General features: G+C 45.4%; 1 protein-coding gene across 3 annotated transcripts in view; it reads right to left on the bottom strand.

Moving 5' to 3' along the window:
* The window catches only part of ptpn13 (protein tyrosine phosphatase non-receptor type 13), a 65,925-nt gene that overhangs the window by 26,937 nt on the left and 25,672 nt on the right, over window positions 1–13,316 (bottom strand). For all 3 annotated transcript variants that reach the window (XM_060891718.1, XM_060891719.1, XM_060891720.1), the window contains exons 8-10: window positions 6,435–6,527; window positions 5,182–5,260; window positions 2,477–2,672 (exon numbers count right to left, since the gene is read on the bottom strand). In XM_060891718.1, the coding sequence (XP_060747701.1) occupies window positions 2,477–2,672; window positions 5,182–5,260; window positions 6,435–6,527 (368 nt within the window). The remainder of the gene's footprint in view (window positions 1–2,476; window positions 2,673–5,181; window positions 5,261–6,434; window positions 6,528–13,316) is intronic.

The raw sequence follows: 13,316 nt of genomic DNA, 5'->3' as shown, positions 1-13,316 counted from the left end.
ACGGTCACACACACACACACACACACGGTCACACACACACACACACACACACGGTCACACACACACACACACACACACGGTCACACACACACACACACACACACGGTCACACACACACACACACGGTCACACACACACACACACGGTCACACACACACACACACACACACACGGTCACACACACACACACACACACACACTGTCACACACACACACACACTGTCACACACACACACACACACTGTCACACACACACACACTGTCACACACACACACACACGGTCACACACACACACACACACGGTCACACACACACACACACACACACACACACTGTCACACACACACACACACACACACACACGGTCACACACACACACACACGGTCACACACACACACACACACACGGTCACACACACACACACACACACGGTCACACACACACACACACACACGGTCACACACACACACACACACACACACGGTCACACACACACACACACGGTCACACACACACACACACACACACGGTCACACACACACACACACGGTCACACACACACACACACGGTCACACACACACACACACGCACACACGGTCACACACACACACACACGCACACACGGTCACACACACACACACACACACGGTCACACACACACACACACACACGGTCACACACACACACACACACACACGGTCACACACACACACACACGGTCACACACACACACACACACACACACACACACACACACACACACGGTCACACACACACACACACGGTCACACACACACACACACACGGTCACACACACACGGTCACACACACACACACACACGGTCACACACACACGGTCACACACACACACACACACGGTCACACACACACACACACACGGTCACACACACACACACACACACGGTCACACACACACACACACACACGGTCACACACACACACACACACACACGGTCACACACACACACGGTCACACACACGGTCACACACACACACGGTCACACACACACACGGTCACACACACACACACACACGGTCACACACACACACACACACGGTCACACACACACACACACACGGTCACACACACACACACACACGGTCACACACACACACACGGTCACACACACACACACACACGGTCACACACACACACACACGGTCACACACACACACACACGGTCACACACACACACACACGGTCACACACACACACACACGGTCACACACACACACACACGGTCACACACACACACACGGTCACACACACACACACGGTCACACACACACACACGGTCACACACACACACACACGGTCACACACACACACACACACGGTCACACACACACACACACACACGGTCACACACACACACACGGTCACACACACACACACACACGGTCACACACACACACACGGTCACACACGGTCACACACACGGTCACACACGGTCACACACACACACACACGGTCACACACACAAGGTCACACACACACACACACGGTCACACACACACACGGTCACACACACACACACACACACACACACGGTCACACACGGTCACACACACACACACACACGGTCACACACACACACACACACGGTCACACGGTCACACACACACACACACACGGTCACACACACACACACGGTCACACACACACACACGGTCACACACACACACACACGGTCACACACACACACACACACGGTCACACACACACACGGTCACACACACACACACGGTCACACACACACACACACGGTCACACACACACACACGGTCACACACACACACGGTCACACACACACACACGGTCACACACACACACACGGTCACACACACACACACGGTCACACACACACACGGTCACACACACACACGGTCACACACACACACGGTCACACACACACACACGGTCACACACACACACACGGTCACACACACACACACGGTCACACACACGGTCACACACACACACACTGTCACACACACACACGCGGTCACACACATACACACGGTCACACACATACACACGGTTCACACACATACACACGGTCCACACAACACACACACGGTCACACACCACACACACGGTCACACCACACACACGGTCACACACACACGGTCACACACACACACACGGTCACACACACACACACGGTCACACACACACACACGGTCACACACACACACACGGTCACACACACACACACGGTCACACACACACACGGTCACACACACACACACGGTCACACACACACACACGGTCACACACACACACACGGTCACACACACACACACGGTCACACACACACACACACGGTCACACACATACACACTGTCACACACTGTCACACACAGTGTCTCACACACACACACACACAAATGCAGTTCTGAAGTTTGTGGTTAGAGCCACAAAATCTGCCCCTTTGACCAGATCTCTCACCTTGGCCTTGCGCCCGCTGATGTCCATCATGCTGCTCTTCATGGCCTCTCGCAGGTCGTTAATGGAAGCCCGCGGCTCGTCACCGGGGTAAAGGTTGGAGCGGGAGAGTTGGGTCTGAAGTCTCCGCATCCCGTCCTCAGGCCTGGACATCAGCAGTTCCGTCCTGAACGCCTCCTCCTGCCCCACATCATACATCCTACCATCAGAGGGAGCGAGGGAACACAGAGTCAGGAGGCAGGAAACACCCTGGAGTTATTAAGCGCTCAGATCCAAGGATTCCTAATTACACCTTTCAGGCTGACACTTTTCCCAACACACCTTTTCCCAACACTGCGAGCAGCAGCTTTCAACTCAAACCAGAGCCTGTTAGCCGCACGCCTGCTGGACACCGCGCTAAACTGTTCATTTGTCCTGTCAGTGTTCTCTTTATTCATTTATTATGGTCACTAACACTGTCTTCTCTTTCCTTCTATTTTTAGTTCTACTCTCTCTTTCAATAGTGGGTTTAAAAAAGTCATAAATAACGTCATATATTAATGACAAAATTGCTATTGTCCTCCAACAAATGTCAAATAAACAAACAAACAAACAAACAAACAAATAAATAAAATATTTAGATGAATGAATAAATATTTTTAAAAAATATTTTGAAGTAAATAAACAAAATTATTTACAAAATAAAAAAAATATATATGTAAAAAAACAAAACAAAAACAAACAAAAACAGAAAGCAGGTCATAATGTCTTGGTTTAGAAAACATTAACATTGAAATGCAAAATACACTAACAAACAAACAAACAAACAAAAATAAAAAATGATATTTATGTAAACATATATTAATGACAAAAGTTGCTATTGTCCTGCAACAAATGTTGCAAATAAATAAATAAATAAATAAATAAATATTTCCCAAAATATTTAGATGTAAATGAATATTTTAAAAAAATATTTTGAAGAAAATAAACATTTAATATATTATATAAAATAATAATAATAAAATAATATATTATATATTTTAACACACACACATATATGTATATATATATATATATATGTATATATATATACATATATATATATACATATATATATACATATATATATATATATATATATATATATATATATATATATGTTAAAAAACAATAACAAAAAAAAAAACAACAAAAAAAAAAAAAACAGAAAGCAGGTCATAATGTCTTGGTTTAGAAAACATTCTAAATACATTAACATTGAAATGCAATAACAAACAAACAAACAAACAAACAAAACAGAGATAAATAAAAATGAAAAATTATATTTATGTAAACATATAAGAATAAACACAAAGTAGACTCTAACAGCCAAATCCTTTTCTTAATAAATTACAGGAGTGTAAATAACAGATGGAAGTAAAACTCCAACGTTTTTTTTTTTTTTGGGTTCAGAAAACATTAAACACAGAAACTCTGTAAATAAACAATAAATCACTTTTAGTGAAGCAGAAAAGAATGTGGATTGTTTTTTAACCCACATCTACATTTCAGAAGGATTCCAATGAAAGCACAGATGGCACTTTTTCTGAAACAGATCCAGAGTTCAGTGATGTCATTCTCGCTAGCGATCAGACGATCAGGCGGAGATCCTATCGCTCGTGTGAAAGCACTTTACTCACGAAAACACTCACAGGTTAAACCACATTGTGGACAACATTTTTGTCCCAGCGTGTAAAACACTCATGTGAACGAATCAGCCTGCGGGTCAAAAGTTAACCAGCGTGTGACCTGCTGCTGTCAGGGCCGAGAAGGAAGTGGAGATAAAGTGGAGTTTATACAGCGGAGACGCTCGAAACCGGACGATCGGACGAGTCGGGCGGCTTTAGAGAGAACTTAACAATGAAATAATGGACAAATAATGACTAATGAAACGCAGTGAAACACTTAATGTTGTTACAGGAAAACGATCAGTGACTGTTGCAGGATTAGTTTTCTTTAATAGAAATCGATTATTTTAAGTTTTTCTTATTTATTACTTATCTTATATGGCTGTGTTATAAGAAGAATAAGATAAGATCAACCTTCTCTGGAAATTTCTCTGTTACAGCAGCAAAGAGACAGAAATGCAGATATATAAAAAGAATACAGAGATAATATAATATACAGTATACACACACACACACACACACACACACACACACACAACACTATGTATAAATACAGAGAAGAAAAAAAGAGACCACGAGTAAATAGTTACGCTAACAGACGTATTGCACTTTTTTCAAAATTTCTCTTATTGCACGAGTTGTTTTAAATACTTCGTTATTATTATTATTATTATTATTATTATTATTATTATTATTATTGCTGTTAAACAATAATCCAGTGCGTAATTATGAAAATATTAAATATTATATTCTTCACTGGAATGTTTTGTTTTAATGAAAAACTACACAACGCAAAAATCATCCTTTTTTCCTCGTCCATTAAACAAGTTCTGACCTCGTTAAAGCAGCAGGTCGTTAACCATTAAACTACTTTGTGTTAACGGATGACTCATTTGTTGACCCTGGGGGCAATTAGACGGAGATCAATTGAGCGATTAGTTTAATCTGACTGAGGTGTGGTTGTTAGAGCAGCAACACTGTCATTATCTTACTGAATAAAGCAGCATTATAAAGCACAGGATGGACGTGTGTGTGTGTGTGTGTGTGTGTTGGGGACAGTACCTGTGTCTGGATGTCACACCGTCGTTCTCAGACAATCCCACCTGTGAACTGAAGCGCCGCAGCTCCTCCGTTCTCTTAGCTACATCAGAGAAGATAAAGATATTGATGAGGTGGAGCAGAAACAACGAGGCATTAAATCCCTTGAACTGTCTGATGATGCTGAACTGTGGTGAGGAGGTGAAAATAAAGGGGGGGGGGGGAGAGGAAGCCAAAATACTTTGTGGGAAAATGGAAAAGCGAGCAGCTCCAGGAGACCAGATGACTACTGAACATGACATCATACAGACATCACTATTCACTTAGCCTTACATCCATCTATTCACTATATCCATCCATCCATCCATCCATCTACAGCATCATACACTCTTCTTACATACATTATACGCTTAAATATCTTCTGATCCGTTTATACGTTTATGCATCCATCTACTCACCTAGTTATTTATCCATCCATTTATTCATTCATCATTTGACTTATCTATCTATCTATCTATCTATCTATCTATCTATCTATCTATCTATCTATCCAATTGCCTATTCACTTATTTGTCATCTATACATCTACTTATCAATCCATCCATTCAGTAGTAAGCCATTTATACAATTTATAAACACAGAGGGAGAGACACACACACAGAGAGAGAGACAGACAGACAGAGAGAGAGAGAGAGAGAGAGAGAGAGAGAGAGACAGACAGAGAGAGAGAGAGAGAGAGAGAGACACAGACAGAGAGAGAGAGAGAGAGAGAGAGAGAGAGAGACAGAGAGACACAGACAGAGAGAGAGAGAGAGAGAGAGAGAGAGAGAGAGAGAGAGAGAGAGAGAGAGAGAGAGAGACACAGGCAGACAGAGACACAGACAGAGAGAGAGAGAGTCACAGACAGAGACAGACAGAGAGAGAGACACACAGAGACACAGAGACAGAGAGACACAGACAGAGAGACAGAGAGAGAGAGAGAGAGAGAGAGAGAGAGAGACAGAGAGACACAAACAGAGAGAAACACAGAGACAGAGAGACAGACAGACAGACAGAGAGAGAGAGAGAGAGAGAGACACAAACAGAGAGAGACACAGAGACAGAGAGACACAGACAGAGAGAGAGACACAGACACAGACAGAGAGACACAGACAGAGAGACACAGAGACAGAGAGACACAGACAGAGAGACACACACAGACACAGACAGAGAGAGAGACAGACAGAGAGACACAGACAGAGAGAGAGACAGACAGAGAGACACAGACAGAGCCTCACCATGTCTGTAGTCTGGGTCTGATGATGTTACTGATGGACTCTCACTGGATGAGCTGTAGTCACTCTGATAACTCCTGTGTGTGTGCATAGGGTCTGAAACACACACACACACACACACACACACACACACACACACACCACTGCTTTACTTCTATTACTCAAGACTCTCATTTACAAACACAAAAATAAACTGAAATGATAAATTCTATTTATTTCTAAAACAGCGTCCGATATAATTAAGGCACATTCTGGAAATACAGATGTGTGTGTGTTCAAATACAGATGTGTGTGTGTTCAAATACAGATGTTCTAAACTGATTAGAGTCTAATATTCAAGATGTGATCTTAACACTTTAACTACAGAAAGCTGTTTATCTATTTGCTTTTCTTCAAGAAGCTAGGCGCATCACTGTGTGTGTGTGTGTGTGTGTGTGTGTGTTTATCTAAACCGTGTCTTTGTTTCTTCACAGTTATGACACAGCATTGTGAAACGAGTTCTGCTGAACCTGTAAATCCGGCCCATGTGCACGCGAGAGCCACAACGCTGTGGACGACGTGTTGAAACGTAACGCTGGAGAACCAGCCGACTTTCGAGTGATGGATGACATCATACTTCAGAGAAATGAAGAGAATTGGAACGCGAGTACTTCGACCTGCAAGTTACGATTCACACCCAGTGGTCTCACTCCAGAGCCAGAGGTTTTAATAAACAAACACAAACACACAGGATTTAGTGCTTACTGTAGCTAGACCATGGGAGCAGATTAGAGCGGCGCGGGTGCGGAACAGATCGGAGCTGGCATGGGTGCAGACTAGAGCGGGGGATTAAAGCGCCACGGGTGCAGACTAGAGCGGGGGATTAAAGCGCCACGGGTGCAGACTAGAGCGGGGGATTAAAGCGCCACGGGTGCAGACTAGAGCGGGGGATTAAAGTGCCACAGATGCGGACTAGAGCGGGGGATTAAAACGCCACAGATGCGGACTAGAGCGGGGGATTAAAGCGCCACAGATGCGGACTAGAGCGGGGGATTAAAACGCCACAGATGCGGACTAGAGCAGGGGATTAAAGCGCTATGGGTGCAGACTAGAGCGGGGGATTAAAGCGCCACAGATGCGGACTAGAGGGGGGGATTAAAACACTACGGGTGCAGACTATAGGGGGGGGATTAAGGCGCTGAGGGTGCGAACTAACATGGGGGACTAAAATGGGGGACTAAAGCGCCGTGGGTTCGGACTAAAAAGGCGGACTATAGCGGTGCAGGTGCAGACTTATTTAAATAGATTACACTAAACTGTGATTAACACACAACGTTACTTTTACACTCGTCAATCATGGAGAGAAAAAGGAAATGCCGTAAGAAACGATCATCAAAGTAAATAGAGTGAAGCACAAAAACACCACCAACAAAAAAAAAAGTCAGAATGAGCCACTTAGAGACCATGAAGCATGAAGCTCCACCCACATCAACACAGCACCTGATCTGTAGAACAGATTGGTGCAGTCCAGTGCCAAACACAAACACGGGGGGAAATGAGGCTGAACCACCGTGTCGTACCTGTGCGTGTGTCTGTGCATGTGTGTGAGTGTGTGCGTGTGTCTGTGCATGTGTGTGTGTGTGTGTGCGCCTGTGCGTGTGTGCGCGTGCGCGTCTGTGCATGTGTGCGCGTCTGTGCATGTGTGCGTGTTTGTGTGTGCGTGTGTCTGTGCATGTGTGTGAGTGTGTGCGTGTGTCTGTGCATGTGTGCGCGTCTGTGCATGTGTGGGCGTGTTTGTGTGTGACTGTGCGTGTGTGTGCGTGCTCGTCTGTGCATGTGTGTGCGTCTGTGCATGTGTGTGCGCGTGTGTGCTTCTGTGCGCGTGTTTGTGCATGTGTGTCTGTGCATGTGTGTGCGTGTTTGTGTGTGTGCGTGTGTCTGTGCATGTGTGTGAGTGTGCGTGTGTGTCTGTGCGCGCGTGTGTCTGTGCATGTGTGTGTGTGCGTGTGTGCGTGTGTGCGTGTGTGCGTGTGTGCGTGTGTCTGTGCGTGCGTCTGTGCGTGCGTGCGTCTGTGCGTGCGTGCGTCTGTGCATGCGTGCGTGCGTGCGTGTGCATGTGTGCGTGTGTCTGTGCATGTGTGCGTGTGTCTGTGCGCGTGTGTGTCTGTGCATGTCTGTGCGTGTGTGTGTGCGTGAACGTTCTCTTCATTTATGATTAAACACAGTGCTCATGCAGCATCTCTATAATAAACTAACATAAAACATCTTGAGAGACAATAAAGGTCAAAGGTGAAACGTATACAGCTACTGCACAGGGGCTTCTGTAAAAAGTTTATTTGTGATTTGCTCACTGCCTCGCCCTCTCTCTCTCTCGCCCTCTCGCTCTCTCTCGCTCGCTCTCTCTCTCTCTCGCCCTCTCGCTCGCTCTCTCTCGCCCTCTCTCTGCCTCCCTCTCGCTGCCTCTCTTGCTGCCTCTCTCTCTCGCTCCCTCGCTGCCTCCCTCGCTGCCTCCCTCGCTGCCTCCCTCGCTGCCTCCCTCTCTCTCTGCCTCCCTCTCTCGCTGCCTCCCTCTCTCGCTGCCTCCCTCTCTCGCTGCCTCTCTCTCTCGCTGCCTCTCTCTCTCTCGCTGCCTCCCTCGCTGCCTCCCTCGCTGCCTCCCTTGCTGCCTCTCTCGCTGCCTCCCTCGCTGCCTCTCTCTCTCTCTCATCATGCATGAACAGTTTCCATTCTGTTTTGTTTTCGGTTTCCTTCTCATTTTTCCCCTCCCATTCATCCCCATTTCCTTTTTTTATCCATCTTATTCCTCTATTCATTATTTTTTACGCCCTACCCTTATTTATTCAACCGTATTTCTTATTTCTAATTTATTGTGTTTCATTTGCTTTTTCTTCCTTTTTCCCTTTTTCTTAAAAGAAGGAAAGAGAAAAGAGGAGAAAAAGAAGGAAGGTAGGAAGAAAGGAAGGATGTTGGACGTCTTAATTGCCGAGGCTCGGGTCAGACACACAAACAACTTTTATCTTTACCAGCTTTAGAAGGTAAAGAGAGGAGCTTCAGGAGGAATAACGTCAGACTGCTGTGTTTATTACACACTTACTGAACGTTGTGTTATTAATAAAAGTGCTGCAGTAACGAGAGCCACAGGTTTATTAGACGAGCACCAAAGCCTTTAGTTTTTATAGTACACTGTAATAACCATGTTAGGACTCCTCGAGTGTGTCGTAAACCTGTAGTTACTAACGCTAACAAGCTCCTGCTGAAACACACACACACACACACACACACACACAGGACCCCCCCCCTTGTTCTCCCTTCTCCTTTCTTCTCTCTCCAGCTTCCCTCCATCTCCTCCATCCCTCTCTCTCGCCCTTCTTCTCCCCCTTCTCTTTATCGGTCCTTTCTTCTTTCTCCTGCTTCCCTCCATTCTCTCTCTCTCTCCTACCCCATCCTCTTTTCTCTCTCCTTTTGTCTCCCACCTTACTTCTCTACCTCTCCAGCTCTCTCCAGACTTGTAAAGCAGCATGAATATCTGTCTCCCTCGCTCTCCCTAACAGACACACGCACAGACACACGCACAGACACACGCACAGACACACGCACAGACACACGCACAGACACACGCACAGACACACGCACAGACACACGCACAGACAGACAGACAAACACACACACACAGACAGAAACACACACACACAGACACACAGACAAACACACAGACAAACACAAAGACAAACACAAAGACAAACACACAGACACACACAGACACACACAGACAGACACACACACACACAGACAGACACACACACACACACACACAGACAGACAGACACACACACACAGACAGACATACACACACAGACAGACACACACAGACAGACACAGACACACAGACACACACACAGACACACACACAGACACACACACACACACACAGACAGACAAACACACACACACACACACACACACACACAGACAGACACACACACAGACAGACACACACAGACAGAGACACACAGACAGAGACACACAGACAGAGACACACAGACACACACACAGACACACACACAGACACACACACAGACACACACAGACACACACACAGACACACACACAGACACACACAGACACACACAGACACACACAAACACACACACAGACAGACACACACAGACACACACAGACAGACACACACAGACAGACACACACAGACAGACACACACAGACAGACACACACAGACAGACACACACAGACAGACACACACAGACAGACACACACAGACAGACACACACAGACAGACACACACAGACAGACACACACAGACAGACACACACAGACAGACACACACAGACAGACACACAGACAGACAGACACACAGACAGACACACACGGAGGAGGGGTGGAGGATAAAGCACTAACACTCGAACAGGAAATTAGGCGGGGATTCCTGTGATGTGGAAAAAATAACACTGTACACCATCAGAACCTCATTTCCTGTTCAGCAACTCGAGGAATTGTAATAAATAATTACAGGTGAGGTTCAGCTTCACTGATATACAATACAGAAAGACACACAGACGCACACAGACTGTCGCCACCTCATACATACTCTCTATTACACACACACACACACACACACACAAAACTCAAAACTTTGTCACCCGCTCATAAACACAGACAGCTACACAAACACGAAAACAAACACAAACTATTTTCCTTTTTCTCAAACATTCTGTTCTTTCTCTTTTCATTTGCTTTATTTTTCTTTCCTTTTTTTGATACTTTCCTCCCATTATTTATTTAGTTATTTATTTATTTATTTATTTATTGAGTCGTCAAACAGAAAATCTAACAAATTTCCGTACTCGAGTGCGTAATCCATGTAACAGGAAAATAAGGGAAGCTCAGGAAGGAGTGAGGAGATGGAGAGACTAAACCAGAAACCAAGAAAACCATGAAGGAAAAAGCTGCCAGACGACACGTCTACAGAAAACGCTCGGAGCACGAGCAGCCGTGAAGCTGAGAAAGAATAATATTTGGGTTTGTCCATCACGCATGCTGAAGTCGGAATAACAGCGGAGGAGATTCCTTTCGGGCGGCGTGGTGTAACCGAGGTTTGCTGACTGACCCCAGAACCGTCGCTGGTTCGAAAACAGGAACAAAACGATCAGATAGACATTAACGTCCATCACAGACGAGAGAGAGGCGGAGCAGGAAGTCTGGAAATTCTGCCTGTTCCTCCTGACAGAACTGAGGAACTCAGTCAGGAACTCAGATGAGACACTATAACAAACACCACCACACTTCACTGTTTTCGGAAGATGATCCTCAGATTAAAAGCCTCATACTTTTTTTTCCCCAGAGAACATTCCTCCAAAAGAAGCTTTTCATCCATCTTCTGATGATGGAGATCAGTCCTGGATTGTTAACGTACAGACATTCAGACCATAATGATGTAAGCAAGCTAGACATTTTGGACCAAAGGTTTTTTTTTTGATGCTCCAGTACCTTCAGATGTTTAGAAAATGCTCCAAGAGGAACCGTAGAAGTCCACAAGGCCTGAAGTTTTTGCTGAGATGCCTGCATGTTCTCATGGGATCAAAGACTGGCCAGTTGTCTTAACTTCTTCATGGACTTGAACCAATCAGAAACTTTGCAGCTTTCCCAAAAAAACTTCTCTTGAGCCATAGATGAAGGAAAAGTTCTGCTCTAATGGACATCTCTGACTGGGACTGGAGACTCCTTCCTTCTGTTTATGGTACTATATAATCTGATCCGTTACCATAGAAACCAGGGATCCCTGGAGGACAGAACTACAGTTTGGAGCTTCTGTTTTATGACCAATCCAAACATTTGGTAGGATTCCATAAAATGTTTAAACCTAATAATTATTCACACGTCTGCCTGAAGATTTTTGGATTTAAAACAAACAAACAAACAAATAAATAGAAAAACAAAAACAAAAAACAGATTGATGCCTCAGAAACTTTGAATGCTGAGTGAGAGCTTTACACACACACACACACAGACACACACACAAATTATAAATCGCTCTAATTAGTTCCAGGAATCTGGACCCCGCTGCCACAGTGAGTCACATAAATAATCTTGTATAGCCTGACGCACTGAAACAGTAAGTCCCCCCCCCGCTAAAGCACCGCCGCAGCAGCTCACACCAGTAAACACCAGGGTTTTACAGGTCAGGAAATCGTCATAGTGACAGAAAAATCATGATTGTGGGATGAATAAGAACGGGAAGACTCTCGGCATGCAGCACAGGAGCAGCTACTGAGTGTAATCACACACACACACACACACACACACACACAGACTTCACACGCACAAACACACACACAGACTTCACACACACAAACACAGACTTCACACACACAAACACAGACTTCACACACACAAACACAGACTTCACACACACAAACACAGACTTCACACACACAAACACAGACTTCACACACACAAACACAGACTTCACACACACAAACACAGACTTCACACACACACGCACACACACAGACTTCACACACACACACACACAGACTTCACACACACACACTGACTTCACACACACACGCACACACACTGACCACACACACACAGACTTCATACACACGCACACACACTGACTTCACACACACACACACACGCGCACACACTGACTTCACACACACTGACACGCACACACACACACACAGACTTCACACACACACACACTGACTTCACACACACACACACACACACACACACTGACTTCACACACACACACACTGACTTCACACACACACACACACACACTGACTTCACCACACACACACACTGACTTCACACACACACACTGACTTCACACACACACACTGACTTCACACACACACACACACACACACACGCACACACAC

This window comes from Tachysurus vachellii, chromosome 17 (genome assembly GCF_030014155.1).
Source record: "Tachysurus vachellii isolate PV-2020 chromosome 17, HZAU_Pvac_v1, whole genome shotgun sequence".
NCBI classification, from domain to species: domain Eukaryota; kingdom Metazoa; phylum Chordata; class Actinopteri; order Siluriformes; family Bagridae; genus Tachysurus; species Tachysurus vachellii.
This window is presented reverse-complemented; position numbering and strand designations above follow the sequence as displayed.